At 41.1% G+C, this 22,017-nt stretch overlaps 1 protein-coding gene across 2 annotated transcripts in view; it reads right to left on the minus strand.

The window, feature by feature from the left end:
• Positions 1-4,626: 4,626 nt before the first annotated feature.
• The window catches only part of SNX14 (sorting nexin 14), a 40,715-nt gene continuing 23,324 nt past the window's right edge, over positions 4,627-22,017 (minus strand). For both annotated transcript variants that reach the window (XM_054974267.1, XM_054974258.1), the window contains 13 exons: positions 18,300-18,432; positions 16,642-16,843; positions 16,182-16,265; positions 15,966-16,066; positions 15,654-15,765; positions 14,240-14,280; positions 14,024-14,143; positions 12,121-12,244; positions 10,497-10,661; positions 9,660-9,755; positions 8,500-8,591; positions 7,471-7,527; positions 4,627-4,837 (listed from right to left, as the gene is read on the minus strand). In XM_054974267.1, coding sequence (XP_054830242.1) covers positions 4,799-4,837; positions 7,471-7,527; positions 8,500-8,591; positions 9,660-9,755; positions 10,497-10,661; positions 12,121-12,244; positions 14,024-14,143; positions 14,240-14,280; positions 15,654-15,765; positions 15,966-16,066; positions 16,182-16,265; positions 16,642-16,843; positions 18,300-18,432 — 1,366 coding nt within the window. In that variant the 3' untranslated portion in view covers positions 4,627-4,798. The remainder of the gene's footprint in view (positions 4,838-7,470; positions 7,528-8,499; positions 8,592-9,659; positions 9,756-10,496; positions 10,662-12,120; positions 12,245-14,023; positions 14,144-14,239; positions 14,281-15,653; positions 15,766-15,965; positions 16,067-16,181; positions 16,266-16,641; positions 16,844-18,299; positions 18,433-22,017) is intronic.

Raw genomic sequence — 22,017 nt, forward strand, 5'->3', positions numbered from 1 at the left:
CCACACAGTTGCAAGAGGGGGAAAGGCCCAGTTGAGGCCCTGTAGTGCTATCTTCTGTCTTTCTCTGTCCAAACACAATGGAGGACCCTGACAGGGCTGCACAATATGCCTGCACCTGAAAGAAATATAAATTATATTCATTAATCTCAGTGATCACTCTATTATGTCTTTTGGCCAGACAATCCTCTCACTTAGTTAGATAGGTCTCTGGTAATTTTGAAAACCTCAAATTGCCACCAGCCAATCTGCAGTATTGCCTGACCAGGCCCAATGCAGCTCCAATCCAGCCACCACCAGGTTCTCTTGGGTTACAGTCCCAAACCGGTATTGCAACAGCAAGGACCAACACGGAATACTGAACTGCCACCTGCTGATCCCCTGTATCGCTTGCCAGGGCAACCCTGAACTTCGTACCACCAAAGCTGCTTCCATCCTAAAGGAACATTGACCTCTGAAATAGCAACTCACCACTCTTGATGAGAGCTCCAAATCTGACTCTACAGTGCCTTTGGGATACATCCTAGAGAAATAGTTCCAAATTGCGGACTTTCGCAGTAGATATCTGACTCTCAGGATGAGCTCCAAATCTGGCTTCCGGTTTGGGATTAATGGGGATCTGAAGGAGCCTAGTGATCTGGGCTGTCCGGGGCCTCGCTTTTGGGAAACCGAGGCGCTGGAACGCCTGCTACCAACCCAACTTCAGGGAGAAGTTGGGCTTGAACGCTTGCGCACCCCGAGAGAGTGTGATCTCGGTGAGGGAGGCGGTTTCTGAATCAAGGATTCTCCCCACCACCTTGAGGTCCCCTCGGAGAAGGGCAAGCTACTAACTCTGCAGTGCCCCAGGAGTCATTTAATTGGCATAAGATTGTCAGAAACCAAGCTCCAGTAACAGCTTTAACCAACTATAAGCGAAGGAAACAGCACAGACAACCAGCAGAATCATTGAAAGGTAAAGATCATTATCAGACTTTGTAAATCAGAACGGCAGTGAAAAGACCAGGATAAAAAATTTAAAAGGACAGAATTTAATAAAGTAAACGTCAAGGATCAATTATTGAGTAAAATTTTGGATGCTGGTGAAGTTTTAAGGACTAAAAAAGTTAAAAGAAATATTGTTTATACATACTTGTGGTTAGAAGAGAGATAGCCAGCGTGAGAAAGGAGGTGTGGACTAGTGGAAGCATCGCGAGACGGTAAGTAAAGAGTGAAGCAGATAACGTGCTGCCTAGAGAAGACAGCAGAGGGCAGGTAGCAGGAAGACCGTCTAGAAGAAGCAAGACCCAGAAGCAAAACAAGGGAAGTACTGGAAAGGCTACAAAGACTACAGGAACAGGAAGCACGCCATTTTAAGTGAGGAATGAAGCGAAGCCAGTAACTATAGAGAAGCAGCTAAGAAACCACAGAGAAAAAACGCCCGACATTTTGGAATCAAAAGGAACTATTTTTAATTGTTAAATAAAAGTTATTTAAATACTTTGAAATAAGAGAGGAACTAAAAGAATTCAAAACGGATTTAAGGAAAAGAGTGGATACGTGGGGAGGCGCGAAGCCGAGTCCTACGATGGCAGCAAAAAAAGCAGACAGAGAATGGCAAGCCTCAGTAGATGCAGCAACTGAAGGATTAGAAAAAAGAGTTGCAGAGAATCACAAAGAATTGCTGCAAAAAATGCAGGAAATGCTTTCAAAAGATTTAAAAGATATGAAAGATGCTATTAAGGAGGAAGTAGCGGGACTGGCAAAAAATATAGATGGAATAAAAGAGGAATTGCAAGTAACCAACAAAAAAGTTGAAGAGGTAGAGCAAAAGACTAAGGATTTAGCAACGAATATAAAGCAGGAAAATCAAGGGATGCAGAGAGAATGGCGTTGATGGAATGCAAGGTGACGGAAAGGCAACTAAGATTTCGCGGCGTGCAGGAATCGGATACGCAAACTGCAGAACAACAAATGACAGAAATTCTGGCAGAACTTCTAAATAAAGAGACAGAGGAAATATCAGCAAATATGGATCTGGCATACAGAATCAACTCAGCTTATGCACAACGAAAGAAGATACCAAGAGATATTATTGTCCACTTAGTGACAAAAAGAATGAAAGAGGAAATTATCAAAAGGCATTTTGAAGATCCCTTAACAGTGGAGGGAAACAGAATCCAGATTATGAAAGAAATGCCAAAAAGGATTCTCCTAGAAAGGAAAAAATATAGAGAGTTGACCCAGAAATTAAGAGAAAAGGACATCAGATACAGATGGAAAATACCAGAAGGACTAAGCTTTTATTATAAAGCTTTAAGAGTCATCATCAAAACAAGACAGCAGATGGAAAAGTTTTTTGAGAAAAATGCGGAGGACTTACCCAGACCATTAAGAATTTAACATAATGGAATACAAATTATTATCGTGGAATGTAAATGGACTAAACTCACCCCAAAAGAGAAAAACCATTTTTAATTGGCTAAAAAAACAAAACTGCAATATAATTTGTCTACAAGAGACACATGTTAAGGATCAAGATACTAAATATCTAAAAAATAAACAACTAGGAAAAGAATATATAACATCGTCCAATCAAAAGAAAAAAGGAGTAGTGATTTACATTAGACTATAGACTCTAAATTAATTTTTCAAGATCAGAATGGAAGATATGTGGCGGTGGAAATATGGTTGGTTGCAATATAGACAAATTAAAGACTTATTTGATTCAGACCAAAGAAAAACAGGCCTTAGAATCAAGAATTCAGAGCTAGAAGAATTATTGTTGGGAGATAATAGTAAAATAATTTCCAAAATGTACAAATTGTTATTGAAGTGGTTTACAGAAGATGAAACAGTCAAGGTGCAAATGCCAAAAAGCAGCTAACAGATAAGTACTTGCAATACCTTTGAGATACCGCGTAGTACATTCGTGCGATTTAGTAATCGTGACAAATACGTATCTAGAAAATGCCTTAATGGTATTATTTGGGTATATTCAGCATATCTGGATATATTTGGGTATGCTGAATGCTAAATTCCTGAATATACTAAGATTTTTTGAGTATCAGGGAATTGCTGCACCAGCCATTTAAAGCTGGCTGGCTTCAGGCTTGTTTTTCTCAAGATTTTTTTCCCAAAGTAGGCAGCAGGAGGGAGAGGAAATGAGGCAGAAGGTGGGGGGAGTAAATGAAAGAGCAATTGACCAATGGAATGTGGCATTGGAGGAGCTCAGGTTGTTTGGCCAATCACTGGGAGTACTTAACAGGAGAACCTTTTCCAAATTCTTGCAAGAACATATAAACAGGCCTAGCTCAAAGCAGATTCCCATTTTAGAGTGAGATTTCTGGAGAATGAGCTGTGAGTGCTCTTGGTCTCTGGCTGCACTGGGAGACCGCCTTTTAGATTATCACTGCCTTTGGGATTCTGCAACCTTTGGATTACTCTTCTGCCTGCCTGGTCCACCTGAGAAACTGCTGTTTGGGAGCACCTGAAGAAGACTGCTGCCTGATTTGAGAAGTCATTGTTTTCCCCTGGTTTGGGGTTAGGGGGTTGGCTTGGTGTTGGTGGGATGGTAAGGGAAAGGGGCAAGCTTTTACTTTCTTTTCAAACTTTTTTATTTTCTTTGGTCTTTTGGTTGGGGAGGGGAGGTGCACTCCTTTTGAGCTGCTTCTGCCGGCTTGGTTTTAGATGTTTTATCTTTGCGCTGTTAGGAAGGGAGACTTTTGAATTTAGTTTGCTGCTTTTTAAACCTTTTCTGTAGTGCTTTTTTCTTTTGTGTTGGTTTGTTTCCCCATTTAAATCTTTTTTTGCATCTTGTTGTCTGGGGTGGGGGAGTTGCACACTGTTGGATTTTTAAAAATATTTTAAGGGTTGTTGTGGAGGGAGTAATTGAAGATTGTTTTGCTTGTATTCTGTGGGTGGTTAATTGCTTTTACTGTGGTGAGGGTTATTTTTTCTTGTGTTCCATTCTTGGAGGGTGCTGTTGGGGGGTGCTTTTGCTTGTTTTCTGTGACTGGTAAGTGTGTTATACTTGCTGTTGTTGTGGGAGGCAGATTGGCTTTTTGCTCAGTAGAGTTTCATTGTGGTTTAAATATTTAAAGAGTTGTGTTGTCACATATTTTAAGAGTTGCTGCTGTTCTCCACTGTACTTGTTGTCTGTAGTGGAGTTTCGAAGTGCTCTTCTTGGGTTGTTCTGCAAGACAGGTGGCTTAGAAAACCAGTGTTTGTAGCTGTAGGCTGATCTTTACTAGTCTCTGGGTTTCAAAAAAGGAGTTGCTTTATTCTTGAAGAGGAATTAAGTTTCTTTGCTAGTATAGTTAGAATAATAGCATTAACTAAATAAGGCTTTTTAATAAGAGTAGATATTCTCATCTCCAGGTTAGGCCCACAACAGTTACCCAGCTTCTAGAGTAGGTAGTCAGACTCTGTTTTAAAACAAATGATATTTGGCTAGGTATTGATTGGGAAAAAATGGGGGGGAATCTTTGTGGGGGTTAGTGTTGCTGTGTTAATGAGTGTAATAAAGAACAGCACTTCACAGGGATCTTCACTAGAAAGCAAAAAACTATTGTTCTACCACATTCTGTTTTCTAGTTTTATCTTGAGCAGTGAAAATTATTTTATAAATTAGAAAAGACAATGGAGGCTTAGTGAAATTCAGTCAGTAATATACTTTAATCTTCCTTGAGAAGACACTTTTCTGAAGTTAAAGTTCATTATATTTACAAGCAAATATACAAGACTAAACAACGTATAACTCATCCATTAAATTAGCACATAAAGCAACTATCTTGAAAACAGTGGTAATTCCACATCCTGACGCTTACATCCATGATGGTAAAGAAGGAACATCCTTTTGAACCTATTAGAAACAGCAGTTGGAGGGGAGAAAAGAGCTATGATTTAATATATTCAAAAACTGTGGAAAAGTATTATACTGATAGCAACAGGTAAAGCTTCAGTTATTAGTTTTATTTAAAATCTTGTTATCCCATCTTTCCACCCAATTTAGAGCCCTCAAGGCAGTAAAGAGATAAACATTAATAAAAATGCATACACACACACACACACACACACCACAGCAAACAAACAGGAAGGCCAGCAAGGGAATGCTAAACAAAATTTAAAAGTTTTCACCCAGTGGAAGACAATGAGAAAGGGAGAAAGATGAATCTCCCTGGGGAGGGAATTCTGGAGTTTTGATGCTACCCAAATAGCTTAAGAGGATGAGGACGCCTGATGCAGGACTACCAATGATACTCCTACTCTAACCCCCTGCACAATGCCCAGAGGAAGGCAGAAAACCTCCAAGATCCCTGGCTAATCTGGTCTGGAGAAAAATTCCTTCCTGACTCTAAAGTGGAGATCAGCATTACCCTGAGCATATAAAGAAAGGGCCACGAGAGCCTAGCACTGGCTTCCTACCCTCCCTCTCGTGATGTGTCTAAATCCATACTGAGTCACAGAAATCAGCTTTGCTGTCAGATGGCTATCTAGCCTCTTAAATACTTCTAAAGGAGAATTCATCCCTTCACGAGGAAGCCTGTTCTATTGAGGAACTGCATTGTCAGGATGTTCTTCCTAATATTTAGTCAAAAACCCTTTGGGCTTAATTTTAACCCACTGGTTCTGGTCCAACCATCCGGGACAAAATAAAACAACTCTGCTTCATCTTCTATGTGACAGCCCTTCAAATACTTGAAGATAGCTATCATATCACCTCTTAGCCCTGTCCTCTCCAGGCTAAACATACCCAGCTCCTTCAGTTTCCTCCTAGGACTTGGTTTCCAGACCCTTCACCATCTTTGTTACCCTCCTTCAGACACATTCCAGCTTGTCAACATCCCTCTTAAACTATGGTGCCCAAAACTGAACACAGTACTCCAAGTGAGGTCTAACCGAAGCAGAGTAAAGTGATACAATCACTTCATGTGATCTGTACCAATTGTATTAAGTTGCACATACTGCTTGAGACACCTTTGATAGATTTATACAGCTTTATTTATTTCTGTGAAGTTAACTACTAAGTTTTGAGAACTCAGTTTTGTATTGAGACGCCATTGCTTTTGCCTTGCCTTGATCTCTATGTATTGTTTACATATCCATTGAATGTTCTGGGTTCAGGGGTGAACATTGAGGTAAGCAAGGTTTATCAAGCATACCATTCAAGATGATAAATTTAATGTACTATTTCAGTTTTTCTTCTTTGCAACTTGGGTCTTGGTGCTTTTTACTGCATTGCTGTATCTGTGTTCTGATCTTTGATCATGTTTGTAAGCCACCTTGCGATAACTGGGGAACTTACAATATTTTAAATAAATTGCTTCAAACTCGCTGATTATATTGTAAGAGCAAATTAAATTTGATGATCTATGAGTTGTATACAAAGTTGATTTTTTACCAGTTCCCTCCCATTGTCAACAACCATTTCACTTTCCATGTTATTCCTGAAGGTCCCCCTCTAACTTCCGGGAGCAGTGCTTGGGGGACCACAGTTGGCTACAGTTGGAAGAAGAAGCATTTTGATTAGAGCTTTTAGCTTAAGGGGGGAAATGGTGGAAGGCGAGGATGGTAATATAAAAGAAAATCATAAAATTAAAAATGTGGTAGAAAGAGAAAATGATTAAAACTCAGATTTTAGGTCAATATAAGCACAAAGGAAGTCCTCTGTATATATTGCGTCATCTGAGAGAGAATGTAGTGTAGTGTCGAACTAGGATCTGGGAGGCCCCAGTTCAAATTCCCACTCTGTGATGAAAGCTTGCTGGGTGCCTTTGGGCCAGTCATACACAAAGCCTAATCTACCTCATAGGATTGTTGTGAGGATAAAATAGAGAAGGGGGAGGAATGCTGTAAACCATTAATAATAGTCATCATTGTCACAGAATGTTGAAATGGCTGCTAGAATGGCTTTAACCGATTTAGGCAAAAACTGGTCTACAGCATTTATGAACTATAACTACTACAAATGGAAACTCCATATTCAGAGGTTCTATGATTCTGATTTCTAGATCCTGGGCACAAACTAGGAATGTCTCTTTGGTCTGACTGGTTGCCAAAATTCAAGAAAATGCTCTCAATGCTATTCAAACTAACACCTACCTATAAGACAGAAGACAGCGTTTTGCAACAATTGGCAGGAACATAAACTTTGATAGAGGACACTGAAGAGAAGATCAGGTAGCAGAGGTGGGCACTAACCTCAGTGGGATTGTCAAGAATTGATAGGTGCTATGAAGACAGCATCAGTGCAGTACAATCTGCAGTTTAATTACTATTTCATTAAACGATGAGGGGCTAAAAAACCATGACACCATAAGAATTAGCCTCCAGTTCTATAATTTGACAAACCCCTAAACCAGCCAGTTAGCAAAGGATTCCTCCAGAAAAAGAAATAATTAAAGTATATCCATGAAATGTAATAGTTTTGTCTGTGCCTGTTAATAAAATATGTCAGTAATCAAACAAATTAGAATAATTTTTATCATGACCTACCGAACTGAGCTCTGGAAAGAGTTCCTGTATCCCAATATCCAACAGAACGTAAGTCAACTAAAAGATTCAAAGAGAATGGTTTTTTTTAAAGAATCTGCAATATAGCCACCAGCTTCAAGGACCTGAATATGCATGCACTTAGATGGCCCATCATAACTGCCAGCTCCTCTTCAGCAAGTGGAAAGAATACCAGATCACGTAAACTGCTGGCAAGCTTGACTGCAAAAAGAGTAACTGAAGTGTGCCTTGGACCAGTGGGATAGAACTCATGGCAACCCGTCCAGCTGATTCTCAAACCAACCTTTAAAAATGTTCATATACTGGAATCCTTTAAAAAGATCTGACAGAGCTGTGGCTCTTGAAAGCTTATGCTACAATATAGTTGGTTAGTCTTAAAGGTGCTACTGGACTCTACTATTTTGCTACTACAGACTAACATGGCTAACTCCTGTTGTTATTTAGTTGGATCGTCTGCAACAGAGGCTATCCAGCCTTGCCATATGCTGCACTGAACAACCAAACAAGGAGAGACGCAAGCAATAGGCTAGAACCCTCATCCAGTCAGGATTCAACCACTTTCAGTTCCATTAACTGAGCTTTCTAGTTTTGACCTGGCAAAATGAACCTTCCCTGCTACAATTGCCATCCCTGAAGGACAAGTGCAGCTATTGTGGCTACGTGGTCTTAAGTTTGTCTTAAAGGTCAGCAACTTGAATTCAGTGTACTTCTGATGGTGATTTTCCTTCGCCTGTGTAGTTAAGGTAAAAGGAGACTCTGCCTTAAGTACACAACATTTTAGTACCAGGTGATTCACATAGCCAGTCCTGATTTTAAAGGACCAGATTGCTTCTTAGGTAGCACAACAGTGGCACAGTTAACATTTGCCACTGGATACAAGGCAAGAAGTAAATTACATGTCTGTTTAAACTCATTCTGACACCAGTATCATGGGTCTGGGACATGAAAGAATTGAGGAATAGGGCTTGATGAATCACCACCAGCAGCTAGGTGTTTTGTAAAAGCTCATACCTGTTTGTTAAGCACTGGTTGCTGCAATCCATCGAACAGAAGTCTTATGCCTTCGTATTTGGCCTCTTCTCCAATACACTTGCCTATCAAGTCTAGATAAAATGCCAGCACATAACAAATTAAGCAACGGGGCGGGAATGAAAACTCAGTATTTCAAATCCTCAGAACTTTAAAGATACTTTAAGTCGTCTATGCAACAAAGATTTGTTGATACCAGTTACAGGCAGCTACTTGAGTCACACCAGACATTTGGGGAAGTCAAACAGCATAAGTCTTGTCTTTGGGTAGAGAGCATATTTTGTACTCTGTGCATTATCCTTGAGGTTTACTCTTAAAGCAAGATGGCCATACGTGGGATTTACTGCATGCCTCAATGTCTGTGAACCAACACACACCTCTGTTCTTAAGCCTGAAGGTTCAACATGTTCTATTCAAATGCCATAATCGGACCTTAAATGGCACACCCAGTTAACAGATGAAGTCAGATCACTGTATAAACATTTTCCAGTTTTTCTTTAAGTTACACACAAAGAGAGATAAAAATAAAGCTTGCCTGAGCCACTTCTGACCTCACCTTAACATTTGCAAATAAGCAACTATATAACCTTTACATCCTTCATCTGTAACCCTAAACCAAATGCAGATCTATCACCTTTTAAAAACAAAGTTGCAAGTGGGGCAAGCAATGCAGGGAAGGCTGAGCAGCTTGCAGAGAATACGCTTGTCTGAGACACTGCAGTGAAGTATGTTTAAGATGGTGGTGCATTTTGTACAAAGCACTCTCTTGCTCCTCCTTAGTGTTCTTTTCTAAGCATTAAGTTACTGATCTATCAAAATCATTATGGTCCACAACACTTATTTCTTGAATCACAACATGCAGCTGATCGGGGAAAAGAAAGATGTCCAGCAATTAGTCATGCTGCTGCCAACAGCTCCATGAATCAACATGAGGCAGCCAATGCTAAAAAAGGAGAACGTCACCCAAGGACATCCATTGCCAAAGTAATGTATTGGAAATATAGTTTCCTATGATGATATTCCTTTTGGAGATTGGTGCTTTGAAAACTATACACAAATGGGACATTAACATGAAAACAGGCCATTCAATCAAATGGACTTTGATTATTTTCTTGATAGATCACATCATATCAACACTGAACCTGGAATGTATTTCATCATTTCTTCAAAAGTCTGCTTTGCCCGTTTCTGCTTCTCCTGCAGTGAGCGTGGTTCAGAATTCTCACAAAACACAGCATCTGAAATAAAACAACCTTTAGCAATGCAGAGCTGCCTACACAGACAGACTTTTAATGATTTTAGCTTGTTAAGTTTAATCAGATCAAAGTAAGATTAAAATCCTTTAATTAGCTAACTGCTCATTTCAGAAAAATCCAACCCAGTCTGCAAAAACGCAGAACAATGTCTTTTACATCATTCGCAAAACATGCAACCCTAGACCGAGTTAATCCAGTCCAGGGTTACGCTAAATTCAATGGGGTTAGTCTAGAGCAGCGGTCGCCAACACGTAGCCTGTGGGTGCAAGAGTGCCCATGGACACATTTGGAGCACCTGTCAAGGCTTTTGAGGAAGTCGGTGTGGCCAGATGGGGTTTGGGCCGAGCCTTGCGCTCCTCCCAAGCCACCCAGAGCCCTTTACTCCTGAGTAGCAGAGCTCAGAAGGAAAGGAGGCTGCCAGGCTTGGGAGGGAGTACTGAAGGCCTCTTTCCTATCCCCGAGCCACCCAGAGCCCTTTACTCCTGATCAGCAGCACTCAGAAGGAAAGGACGTTGGCTCGTTTGGGGGCAGGGGGGGGGAGGATTGAAGTCCTTTTCCGCAGCCAGAGCCCTTTCTTCCTGAGCTGCAGCCTCTTCCAGCAGCCATTTGGTGCTTGTGCCAAAGGGGTCCACAAGCCCCCAAAGGTTAGAGATCCCTAATCTAGAGTAACTCAGCACAGGATTGCACTAAAAATATGCTAAAATAGCATAAATTCACACTGACCTCTTAAAAGTGTTATAAGTGACACCAAACGGTGCTCTTGAAAGAGTTCTTCTAGCTTACACTGCAGATAATAGTCTGTGTATGCCTCCAAGGTGTTTTTGAAGAGGATACGTCCTCCCATCAAGATATGATGAAACCAATCAGAAATATGGAAGACAACTCTCCCTGCAAAGTTATCATTGCATAGATTAAACATATGAACACAATTTATAGTTTAAAACACACAATTTAAATTTCAGAGCAACTTTTAAGGCACTCTCCAAGCTTCTCCCAAAACTTACTTTATTAAAAATATTTGCGTCTTGTATATATTTTAATTATAAAATGTCAACAGGTCTATCAACACCTAGTAGCCACCACAGATAAATGCAATGTTCTGCAGAGGCAGAATATTCTAAGTAAGAGGTTGAAGGCAAACAAAGAGGCTGTTCTTGCATCCTTTCTGGAGCCATCTGAGAAGGGCCATTCTTGGAAACAGGAAACTGATTTAAATTGATCTTGATCTCACCTAACAAGGCAGGCAGCTCTCATGTTCTCCTGTGCTGTAAATACACAAATATATTTATCCTAAATGGCTCTCAGAAAAACTGTGTGTGCACCAACTATATGTTGACTGTTGACATGTTTTATAAGAATCTCACAATAGACCATAAAGTGTGGTTTCCTGGCCAAGGTGGGCAAGTTATTCCGAAACTGGAAGCTACTTTCCCTTGCTCATTTCCCTTCCCTGGAGGGAAATGGAAGAGTGCAGAAGATTACCAAGTAATACAGCCACAGTGTTTCTGGAATTCTGCTGGGTAACACTGACAGGCGGGGAATACTGATGACATGCCCGTGCTCTGAGTTATCTCCCTGAATGATTATCTTCTGTGCTGCATTATCTACACATGCCAGGTAACTGCAGCAACTCAAGCCAAAGCAAAAAACTTGACTGCATGGTTTTGCAATAATATTTCTCTTATTTGCCAAAACAATCTAGTTTTGTGCAGAAGAATCACACAGGTACACCCAAAGAGAATGCAGTTCAAGCTCATACACTGTTCCTCTTGCCAAGAAGAAGCTTTTTCCTTTTTTCTACTGTAATGCAAGACCACCTGTGTGATCCCTGAGTTCCAATTCCCTCAATTTTAAAACCGGGGGGGGGGGGGGCGGATTAAGCCATGCTACTTGCCCTTCTTGCCTCATTAATGTACAAAGTATAATCTCTGCCTCCTCTCCTTAATTCATTCGTGTGTCAAAGTGGATGAAGACATAGAATGCCCCAATGTTAATCTCACTGCTGAGATTTTTTTCCCCAGACAGGCTGGCAAAGGCAGTTGAACAATAAGCGTCTTCCCATGTAATATTCTGTTCTGATAATGACAACACTTATGATGCCATTTCCGTGCAAATGCAATTGTACCAAAGAATTCTGCATACTTTTGAACCAGGAACTGAAAATTACATGATGCTGGCACATGTCCCACAGTAATTTGCATTAAAATCTTGTTAAAGATACAAGATAAACAGGTCCTCATGCTGAAATACTAAGGCATTCTAAGCTAATGAATACATTCAACAGAGCCAGAATTGCACAGACTCTTGGTTATGCATCATGCAGGAAAAAAGGGAAGTGATTTCTCACCAATATACATTAAGTAGTCATAGACTCCTTCAACTGTCATCATTTCCATAAAATAGTTCTGGTTTTGCCTTCGTTCTGAATTCTCAGAGCGATTTGCGTTGTTCTTGTACAGTTCATTAAAAAGCTAAAATCAAGAAACAAAAAATCCACCAAATTTTAGGTAATCTGACAGGATTCCCTACAGAACTGATGAATAAGTGATAATTTTCCTATGCAGTAACAACAAATCACTAAGTAACAATATATGGGAAATAGAATAGGCAATGCTACAGCCAAGGTGGAAAAAGGATCAAGTCCTTACAGTTGCAGAAAAAACACATGGCAGTGAGTGCAGAAATTAGACAAACTAGGGGTTCCCAGAGAACAACATTTTTCTCTTTGTCAACACACTTTTACAGTGTCCATATCTTTTATCGTCAACTATCACTCACTGACCCATGCACTCCTCCCTCCCAGGCAACAAGCTTTAGAAGAAATCCAGATTCAGAGCTACAGGATTTTGAAATCAGAATAGTGAACAATTTTTAATAGCTGTAAGTATCTTAATTAATTGTATCGTCCTAAACCCTGCTGGCCCTGACATATTGATTCTGATGGCTCAGTTGCAAGCTTTCATCCACAAAGGTTTTCTATATATTCCATATATGTTTTCACACTAGTTTCTCTTGACAGTCCTTCCGTCAATTAGGGGCAGATCTTCTCAGCAAGATCTTATTCCTTCTTAGTTGTGGACCCAATGCTATGGAGCAGACTTGCAGGGGAGGTCACAAAGCATCCTCACTGGTGGTTCTCCAGAATAAGCACAAGGCATTTATTTTTCTTTAGAATATTTCTATACCACCTCTCCAAAGAAACAGTTCGAAGTAGCTTACAAAATGGGCATAATCTGGCAATTCCCCTCACCTAGCCCATTCTCTTACCATCATACCTCCCTCCCACTACCTCAGCTGTGGCACCTCTTCTCCTGTGCCCCGAAGTACATTTACTGATGCATATAATCAAATATAACCCCAGCAACCAAAGACCACTGGTCACAGTGAAATGTGATTTGACAAGGAGTTCTAGTATATGGCTTACAATCACCAAATGGATACTGCCTCCTGGGCTCTGGATTGCAGCTGCCACTCCTGGTGCCATTGATACAGCTAGTGGTGTCATGGTTAGAGTGTTGCATTAGGTTCTGGAGACCCTGGTTCGATTCCCTGCCCTTCCATGGAAGTTTGCTAACCTTGGATCAGACACTTGCTTTCAGCCTAACCTTCCACACAGGGTTGTTGTGAGGATAAAACGGAGGACAGGAGACCAATGTAAGACACACTGGGTCCCCACTGAGAGAAAAGGCAGGATATAAAGAAAGTAAAATAAATAAGTATGGCTTACTCTTGGCTTCTATTCTTTCTTGTCACCAGGGCTTTTTTTCAGCAGGAACGCGGTGGAACGGAGTTCCGGAACCTCCTGAAAATGGTCACATGGCTGGTGGCCCTGCCCCCTGATCTCCAGACAGAGGGGAGTTGAGATTGCCCTCGGCGCCACTGAGCGGTGCGGAGGGCAATCTCAACTCCCCTCTGTCTGGAGATCAGGGGGTGAGGCCACCAGCCATGTGACCATTTTCTCCAAGGGCAAACCACTGAGTTCCACCACCTCTTTTCCCAGAAAAAGCCCTGCTTGTCACCCATCAGGGAAGGGGATTTATAGATTAAATGTGCGCCCTGGAAAATGGATATTAGGCAAAAAAAGAAAAAAAACCCAACCCTATGGTTACCAACCTGTTTACTTTTACTAGTGGTATTTAGGAAGGTAATAGTATGGTGAATTTGGTAAGTTACAAACAAAGGAGAAGGTAGGATACACATTTTTAAATAAAATGTTTATCATTGAATAATTTCATCCTAGCATACTGTACCTTTTTGTTATTTTCAGAAGTAGGACTCAGAATGGTAATCTCTGGTCTACTTGGTTTAGGCTTAGGAGATTCACAGGAGTTAAAAAAATTTACAATGAATGGTTCCAAGTGCTGGCCTTTCTGAAATTAAACAAAACAGCTGTAATGGACAAGTTTTGGTCCTCAACTAATTATCAGTAAAAAGCACTAACTATAATATGAATAAAGTCTACCCACCTCTTTTATTAGTTTTCCTGGAACAGATTTTATAATTTTACCTGCATAACAGTAGCAAAAATAAATAAAATAAGAATTTGTTTTTTTCAACACCACCACTAACACCGTTATTCATCTGATTTGACTGCTGCTGTGCAGAACAGATCTTTGGGCCACTTCCCTGTTCTTGATCTTCAGGTTTGGTGGCCCCAGGGAACAATGTGGGATGTGGTGCTTGATCAGGTAGAAATATTAGAAATAATTTTTACACAATAATTCTTACACAAGCACCCTACTGTTTGCACAAAGCAGGCTTTGGATCCAACCCTCTATGACTAAACTAAGTTCTTTATGCAGCAACTTAGTTGTATATCACATGAAAAGGCTGCACCCCATACATTTGGGTTAGAGCCTTCAATGACAATGTATGTGTATAACCTAATTAGGAACAACAATGAAGCACACATTAAAACTGGGCTTTAGAAAACCACACAACTAGTTCCATGTATGTGTGCATGCTGAACATCAGCTCCTTAGGCCACATTTGCAAATGAAATATTAAAAACATGCTATGGCTGAGGAGGGGGCAGGCTGTCACTGTTAAAAGGTTTTAAAAAATCAGGCTGGTCAAGCCCAAGACCTAAAAACATGTTTATAGTAACTTAGGATATTAACCTAAAACACAGCCTATATTCTATTCATTTTATGACATTAACACACTGTGATCTTTTGCTTCCAGAAGAATCAAATTGCTTTCTTAGTTTGTAGTTCCTGCCCCCTCCCCTGGTTAATTATCTGTTAAGCAAGCTAAGATAACCTGCATTTACTCAAGAACAATCCTATGCACTTCCCCAAAAAGTGCTGTGGTAGGCAGATCTTTCAAACTCTCCCTTCTCCTAGCAGCCAGCTGTGAGCTCTGAATGGGTTGGGTGAATCCATGTGCACAAACACCATGCAAAACAGGCACCCTGCAGTGAGGAGGAGGAGGAGGAAGCTGTCAAAACTGCCTCCCTCCAATCTCTTGCACCAGTAGAGTCTGCATCACTGGCAGAAAACTTCTTGTACAGGCAGGAAGGACCCAACCCAAACTGTCACCATACTGGAAGTTTCAGTGAATGTATGTTAAGTTACCTGTAGTACCAAAGACAGCGATTCCGGTATGCAACTGAAAACAATGCACATGAAAACTCTCAGTTTTCGTACTGACACATTTGGATAATGGGTTGGATCCAAAGGAGGCTTTCCATGAGTGAGAAGATTCCCCATGAGTGGAAGAGCACCTTTGGATGGAACCTGCTAATCATGCCTCTGGAATGGGAGCAAACAGTTGTGCACACATAAGAAGCCACAGAAATGCTTTAAAGTATTCCATGAAAATCAAAATAGGAAAATTGTATCTGGATAAATTATTTTTCTGTTACAGCTTTTTACATACCTAGATTTACATCAGGCAATATTTTTTCAAGGAACTGTGTCTCTCCGCCATTAGGGGATAAGAAGTCGGCTAAAAGCTGGCTGTTGCTTAGCTCTGGATGTTGCACAAGTTTCTTGGAGGAAGACACAAAGAAGAATGAGATGATGATGCTCAAATTAGCTTCTGTCCAACAGCAAGAATTTTAACACTTAACTTTCAGGTTATGTCAGGTAAATATCAAAAAATGCACTTTTGCACAAAGCCATCAGAAATTACCACCAAATCCAACTCTATTTACACACCAAAGATTCCAACTGCTGTTGTTTTTCTTACCTGCAGATATTCTTCAAACTCTTCTCTCTTTGACTTCAAGAACTCATAATTCTTTGGTCCAATAATTCTCTTTGAAGGAAGCTGGGCATCAGGAAATGTACCTGAAAGTTCCGAACTGCTGAAATTACTATAAATGAAATCTACTATAGAACCCTCTCAAAATTTCAGACAAAAATTATAGCTGAAATATGGTAAAAAAGGAAAAAAACATCTTACCATGAAATTCTGTTAGCTTTGACTCAAGAACATAAAATTCAAGGTATCTTCTGTGGATTGACCAGCGTTCAGGATCATGCCCAACTGAAAATACATATAGATATAAGATTTCCCCCCCCATCCAGCCTGAAAGGGGTAAAAAAGCAAACATTCAAGTATAAGAGAGTGGGGAAAACCCCTTAAAGGTGTTTAACTGATGCAACTGCAGGATTTTTTTTAAAAAAAATTAAATAATGTTAACACTATCCTGGATATCTAAATGGATGCAGCATTCCATATTAGATAATCACAAGTTTCAGATGGTACATGCACACGTTTTATGTTCTCCTTCAAGTTTTCAAAGATGCAACGTATCTTGGAAATGCTACTCAAGATAAATTGAGTAGCATGAATAAAGAATGCATCTCAACAGGACCAGATAAGCACACTAGGCACGCACAGTGCTTTTAGGAAAGCCTACCTGCTGTTCTGTCATTCCTCTCCACATCAATGCAAAACACTGGAATTCTCTCTTTTCTCTCTTTCCTCTCCAAAGTGGTGTCGTCAAAGAAATCCACATAGGGAATGCTAATTTTCCAAGCCGCAAGATTGCGAGGTGTATTTGGAGTACTAACTGCTTCCACAGGAGAATCATCTTCCATTACCATAATGCCTTCTTCAATCTGCAGAACAAGATTCAAGCATACCAAGAACCTTGTTGATCATATTTCATTTTGGACTTTCTAACATTCTTCCAAGAGAACTCAGACTTTGTCTTCAAGAAGCAAAGCTCAATTCTACACTGATTTCCTGAAAGAAGTTTTGTATGTGTCTGGATGCCATTGTTGGTTGGTTAAGGGATAGTTGGCTGAAATTAAATCCATCAAAAATGTCATGTGGCTGGCTCGATACATGACAACAGTGGATACTGCTTTTCCATCACCTGATGGAGTCCAGTTTACAGCTGTGGACTGTCAGGAGTCCACACTGGATTCCACACTCCATGGACAAGCAAGTGTCCATGGTGGCAATGTCAACATTCTACCATTTCAGCTAGGCCTGCCAATTATCCCCATATTTGTCTTGTTCTAATCTTACCACAGGGATTCATGCTATGGTCATCTCTTGTCTTGACTACTGTAACTCACTCTACATAGGGCTTCTATTGAAGGTACTTCAGAGACTCCAAGCGGTACATAATACAGCTGCTAGATTGCCAACCAGCACACCATGGACAGCACATATCACTGTGCTCTTGAAGCAGCTGCACTGGCTTTCAATTGGCTTCTGAATCAAATTCAAGATGCCGGTTTTAATCTTTAAAGCCCTTAATGGTGTGAGACCCTCATACCTATGGGAATACCTCTCTTGGTATTTATTTATATTTATATTTCAATTTATAACTCCCCACATGCCCTACAGTCCGCAACTTGGGGTCTATTGGTCATTCCTGGCCCTAGGGCCGTTTGACTCTCTTTGACAAGAGGGTTTTTACAGTTGTGGCTCCCTCCCTCTAGAAAACATTAACAGAGGAGACTCCCTCCCTCTGGCATTTGGTGACATTCTGGAGGGCCTTTAAAGCAGAGATGTTTTGTCTGGCTTTTAAAGGCCAGGCCAGACAAATGAATCTACAAAAACTGGAGAGCCACATGGCACTAATTTGTACCAAGGATATGAATCCTAGACACATAAAAAGAACTGTAAAGAAATTCTTAACATTTTAGAAGTCAGCATTCTAAGGAAATAAGCACACTAATTTGAATGCCAAGGAAAGCATTATCTGAAAAACCAGTCCCAGGGACTCATGCAAAGGAACCAAGTGTCATTTATTTTGTCCCAGGACATCTCCAGCCTTTCCTAGAATGTGGCATTGTGGTGCTTTGAAATACGCTGAGAGAAACGTATTAGGTAGAAACTGTGTTCAGCCATCATGAACAAATTTGTCTGAGACAAGAGCAAGCCAAGAACTCAATGAGTTCACGTGATCCCTCCTTACACCCCCACCCCCACCCCCACTCTTCAAGCATAGACATCATATTGAAAAAAAATTCTGGTTGAACAAAAACTGCAATTTATTGTGATGTCTGAATTGGAGATTTAAGAAAGGTCATGTACGTAATGAACTATTGGGACACTCACAAAGTCATCCTCGCCCTCAGCCAAACCATAATTGGGCAGCACAGCCCCTTCCATTGTGGTGCTCTTGAACACTCCTTTGATTTTGCTGCCTATTTTGCTGATTCCAAAGGATTCTCCTTTTTTCTGAGTGCTCCTGTATGCAATAAAAAAGTACATCGTACAGAGCAAGTAGAGAAAGCCAGAGTTCTTAACAGGAAAAGTAAGCAAGTCTGTTGCACATACAATTCATGTATAAAGGCTCTGAGAAGAATCCCATAGTCCCATGAGCCAAACCCACTAAAACAGACCTATGAACAGAAACCTGTTTCGGGCAGAGATCTCTCTTTCTACCCATGCTAAAGGGGATTGTAGAGGGAGAGAAGTGTACCGGTAGGCTTTGCTTCCGCCCCAAAGACCAACATTTCCTTCAGTGCAATGAATAATTGCCGTTAACTTTTTAATGGAGAAAGAAATCAAGAAGTGCACCTGGGACACAAGAGAAAAATCTGCACGAATGAGCCTTTTGAAAAATCAAGGCTGCTCTGGTTAGCAGAGCCTTCTTCATGTGCACGGGCTTACCCAGTAATCAGTCAAAAAGAGTCCAGTAGCACCTTTAAGACTAACCAATTTTATTGCAGCATAAGCTTTTGAGAATCAAGTTCTCTTCGTCAGATGCCTGATCCAAACTGGGCAGATACAGAAGAGGAGGGGAGAAGAGAGAGAGGAAAGAAGGGGACATATATCACAAGGGGACAGAATGCAATTAGCGTGGAGGCATTCAAAACATTCCTTTGCTTGGAAATGTAAACATCTCCTTTTGGTGTGCAGTCAGTTTGCCGTATTAGTTTGTAGCAGTGAAAGTATCCAATTCCTATGTAGTATAAGCCTTCGATAACCACAGCTCTCCCTGCCAGCTGCATCTGACAAAGAGAACTGTGGTCCCCGAAAGCCCACACCAGGCGTCACTGGGCTCCCCCAGACCACGCCTCTGTAAAGGGAATCTGTTACCTGTGATAATGTGATAACCATTCATAGTCTCTATTCAGTCCCAGCTTGACAGAGTCAAATTTGCATATGAATTCCAATTCAGCAGCCTCTGTTGAACCACAGCGACCTTTAAGTCTTTGGTGGAATGTCCTGGTAGATTGAAGTGTTCTCCCACTGGTTTTTGGACGTTTCCATTTCTAATGTCAGATTTGTGTCCATTTATTCTTTTGCGTAGAGGTTGGCTGGTTTGTCCAATGTACAGAGCAGAAGGACATTGTTGGCACATGAGGGCATATATCAGATTGGAGGATGAGCAGCTGTAAGAGCCAGAGACAGTGTAGTTGATGCCATTGGGTCCTGTAATTGTATTCCCTGGGTAGATATAGGGGCAGAGCTGGCATCTGGGTCTGTTGCAGGGCCTGGTACCTGTGCTGGTGACTCTGCTGGCCGATTCATGATTGTAAGTGAGAAGTCGTTTAAGATTGGGGGGCTGTCTGTAGGCAAGGAAAGGTCTTCCACCCAGGACTTCTGAGAGAGAGGTATCATTTTCCAGGATGGGTTGTAGCTCACTGATGATACGTTGGATGGGTTTGAGCTGGGAGCTATAGGTGACAACCAGTGGTGTTCTGTTGTTAGTTCCTTTACGTTTGTCCTGGAGCAGACTGTTTCTGGGTACTAGTCTGGCCCTGTTGATTTGTTTCTTCACTTCATTTGGTGGGTACTGTAGTCTCAAAAATGCTTGTTGTAAATCTCTTAAGTGTGAGTCTCGGTCGAGAGCATTGGAGCAGATACGGTTGTAACGTAAGGCTTGGCTGTAGACAATAGACCGAGTGGTATGTTTAGGGTGGAAGCTGGAGGCATGTAGATATGAGTATTGGTCTGTTGGTTTCCGGTATAAGGTGGTATTTATTCGTCCATTATGTAGTTGTACAGTGGTGTCCAGGAAGTGTACCTGTTGTGTAGAGTGGTCCAGGCTTAGGTTGATAGTAGGGTGAAAGTTATTGAAGTCCTGATGAAATCTCTCAAGGGCTTCCTTCCCATGGGTCCAAATGATGAAGATGTCATCCAGGAATCTTAAGTATAGTAGTGGTTCCAGTGGATGGGAGCTGAGGAAGCGTTGCTCTAAGTCCGCCATGAATATGTTAGCATATTGTGGTGCCATGCGTGTGCCCATGGCTGTGCCATTCACCTGTAGATATAAGTTGTCACCAAATTCGAAGTAATTGTGAGTGAGTATGAAGTGACAAAGTTCAGTGGCGAGGTTTGCTGTGGTTTTGTCTGGGATAATATACGAAATATTACTATGTCCTTCTGCTATGAATGGTTATCACATTATCACAGGTAACAGATTCCCTTTACAGAGGCGTGGTCTGGGGGAGCCGAGTGACACCTGGTGTGGGCTTTCGGGGACCACAGTTCTCTTTGTCAGATGCAGCTGGCAGGGAGAGCTGTGGTTATCGAAGGCTTATACTACATAGGAATTGGATACTTTCACTGCTACAAACTAATACGGCAAACTGACTGCACACCAAAAGGAGATGTTTACATTTCCAAGCAAAGGAATGTTTTGATTGCCTCCACGCTAATTGCATTCTGTCCCCTTGTGATACATGTCCCCTTCTTTCCTCTCTCTCTTCTCCCCTCCTCTTCTGTATCTGCCCAGTTTGGATCAGGCATCTGACGAAGAGAACTTGATTCTCGAAAGCTTATGCTACAATAAAATTGGTTAGTCTTAAAGGTGCTACTGGACTCTTTTTGATTTTGCTACTACAGACTAACACGGCTAACTCCTCCAGTAATCAGTGTCTCAGTTATTCCGTTTGAAGGAACATTAGAAAATGGCTTTAATGGAAATTGATTTCAGAAATATTATGACAGACCTGAGAAACGTTTCCTTCCACATACTCTAAGACACAGTTAAGTTCTATATGAGGAAAGAGGAACTGTGGATAAAAATGATTACAGCATCTTTCATGATCAAACACAAAAGAGGCATTGTCTGTTCATGCAACATTACAGCGACTCAGAAGGCAAAATTTGCTTGATATGCCATACTTGACACACTGCTTTAACTCCAGCCAAGCAGTTACACAGCACTGTGTGATATAAGGACCTACTTGAAAAGCAGCAGGGAAGGAAGGCAAAATGCCACAGAAAAGGGCTTGGACTGATTAAAATTGCAAAAGAAAGTGGATGCAAATGAAATCTCCTGGCTTGAGAAAACAGTCTGCCCCAGAAGTAACAGTTTGGATGCTGCAGATTCATTCCACTAACTTCCCTCTGGTGCAAGAAGTCTTCTGACAATGCAAGATACTCTTCAAGAGATGGAACAGCCTCTTGTGTCAGCAAAAGGCTTCTTGCACCAGAGCAAAGCGCTGCCAGTAAGGAAACAGATACATTGGGCCCAACACAACAGCTTGATTCATAGTTTACAGCTTTGGTCAGAGCAACTTATAAAACAGAGCATCCAAAAGCTGGCACATTTAAGTAAAACAGACAGACATGAGCTGCAAAGCCTGCATTCTTCTCTACAGCCATGCATTCACATATACAGCATATTAATGCATGCGCACTGGTTTACTGCCCTTACACCAGACTACTTGATTTCTTACTCTAGAAACACACTAAGCACTGGGCGAGGTGGTGGTAGGAAGTAAAATTTACATCCTGTTGAAAATGATAATCTGTACCCTCTCCCCACAAATGGAGGAACTAGTAATAGTTAGATTGTAACTGTTCTGTTGGATCTAGC

This window comes from Eublepharis macularius, chromosome 1, assembly GCF_028583425.1.
Source record: "Eublepharis macularius isolate TG4126 chromosome 1, MPM_Emac_v1.0, whole genome shotgun sequence".
NCBI lineage: Eukaryota > Metazoa > Chordata > Lepidosauria > Squamata > Eublepharidae > Eublepharis > Eublepharis macularius.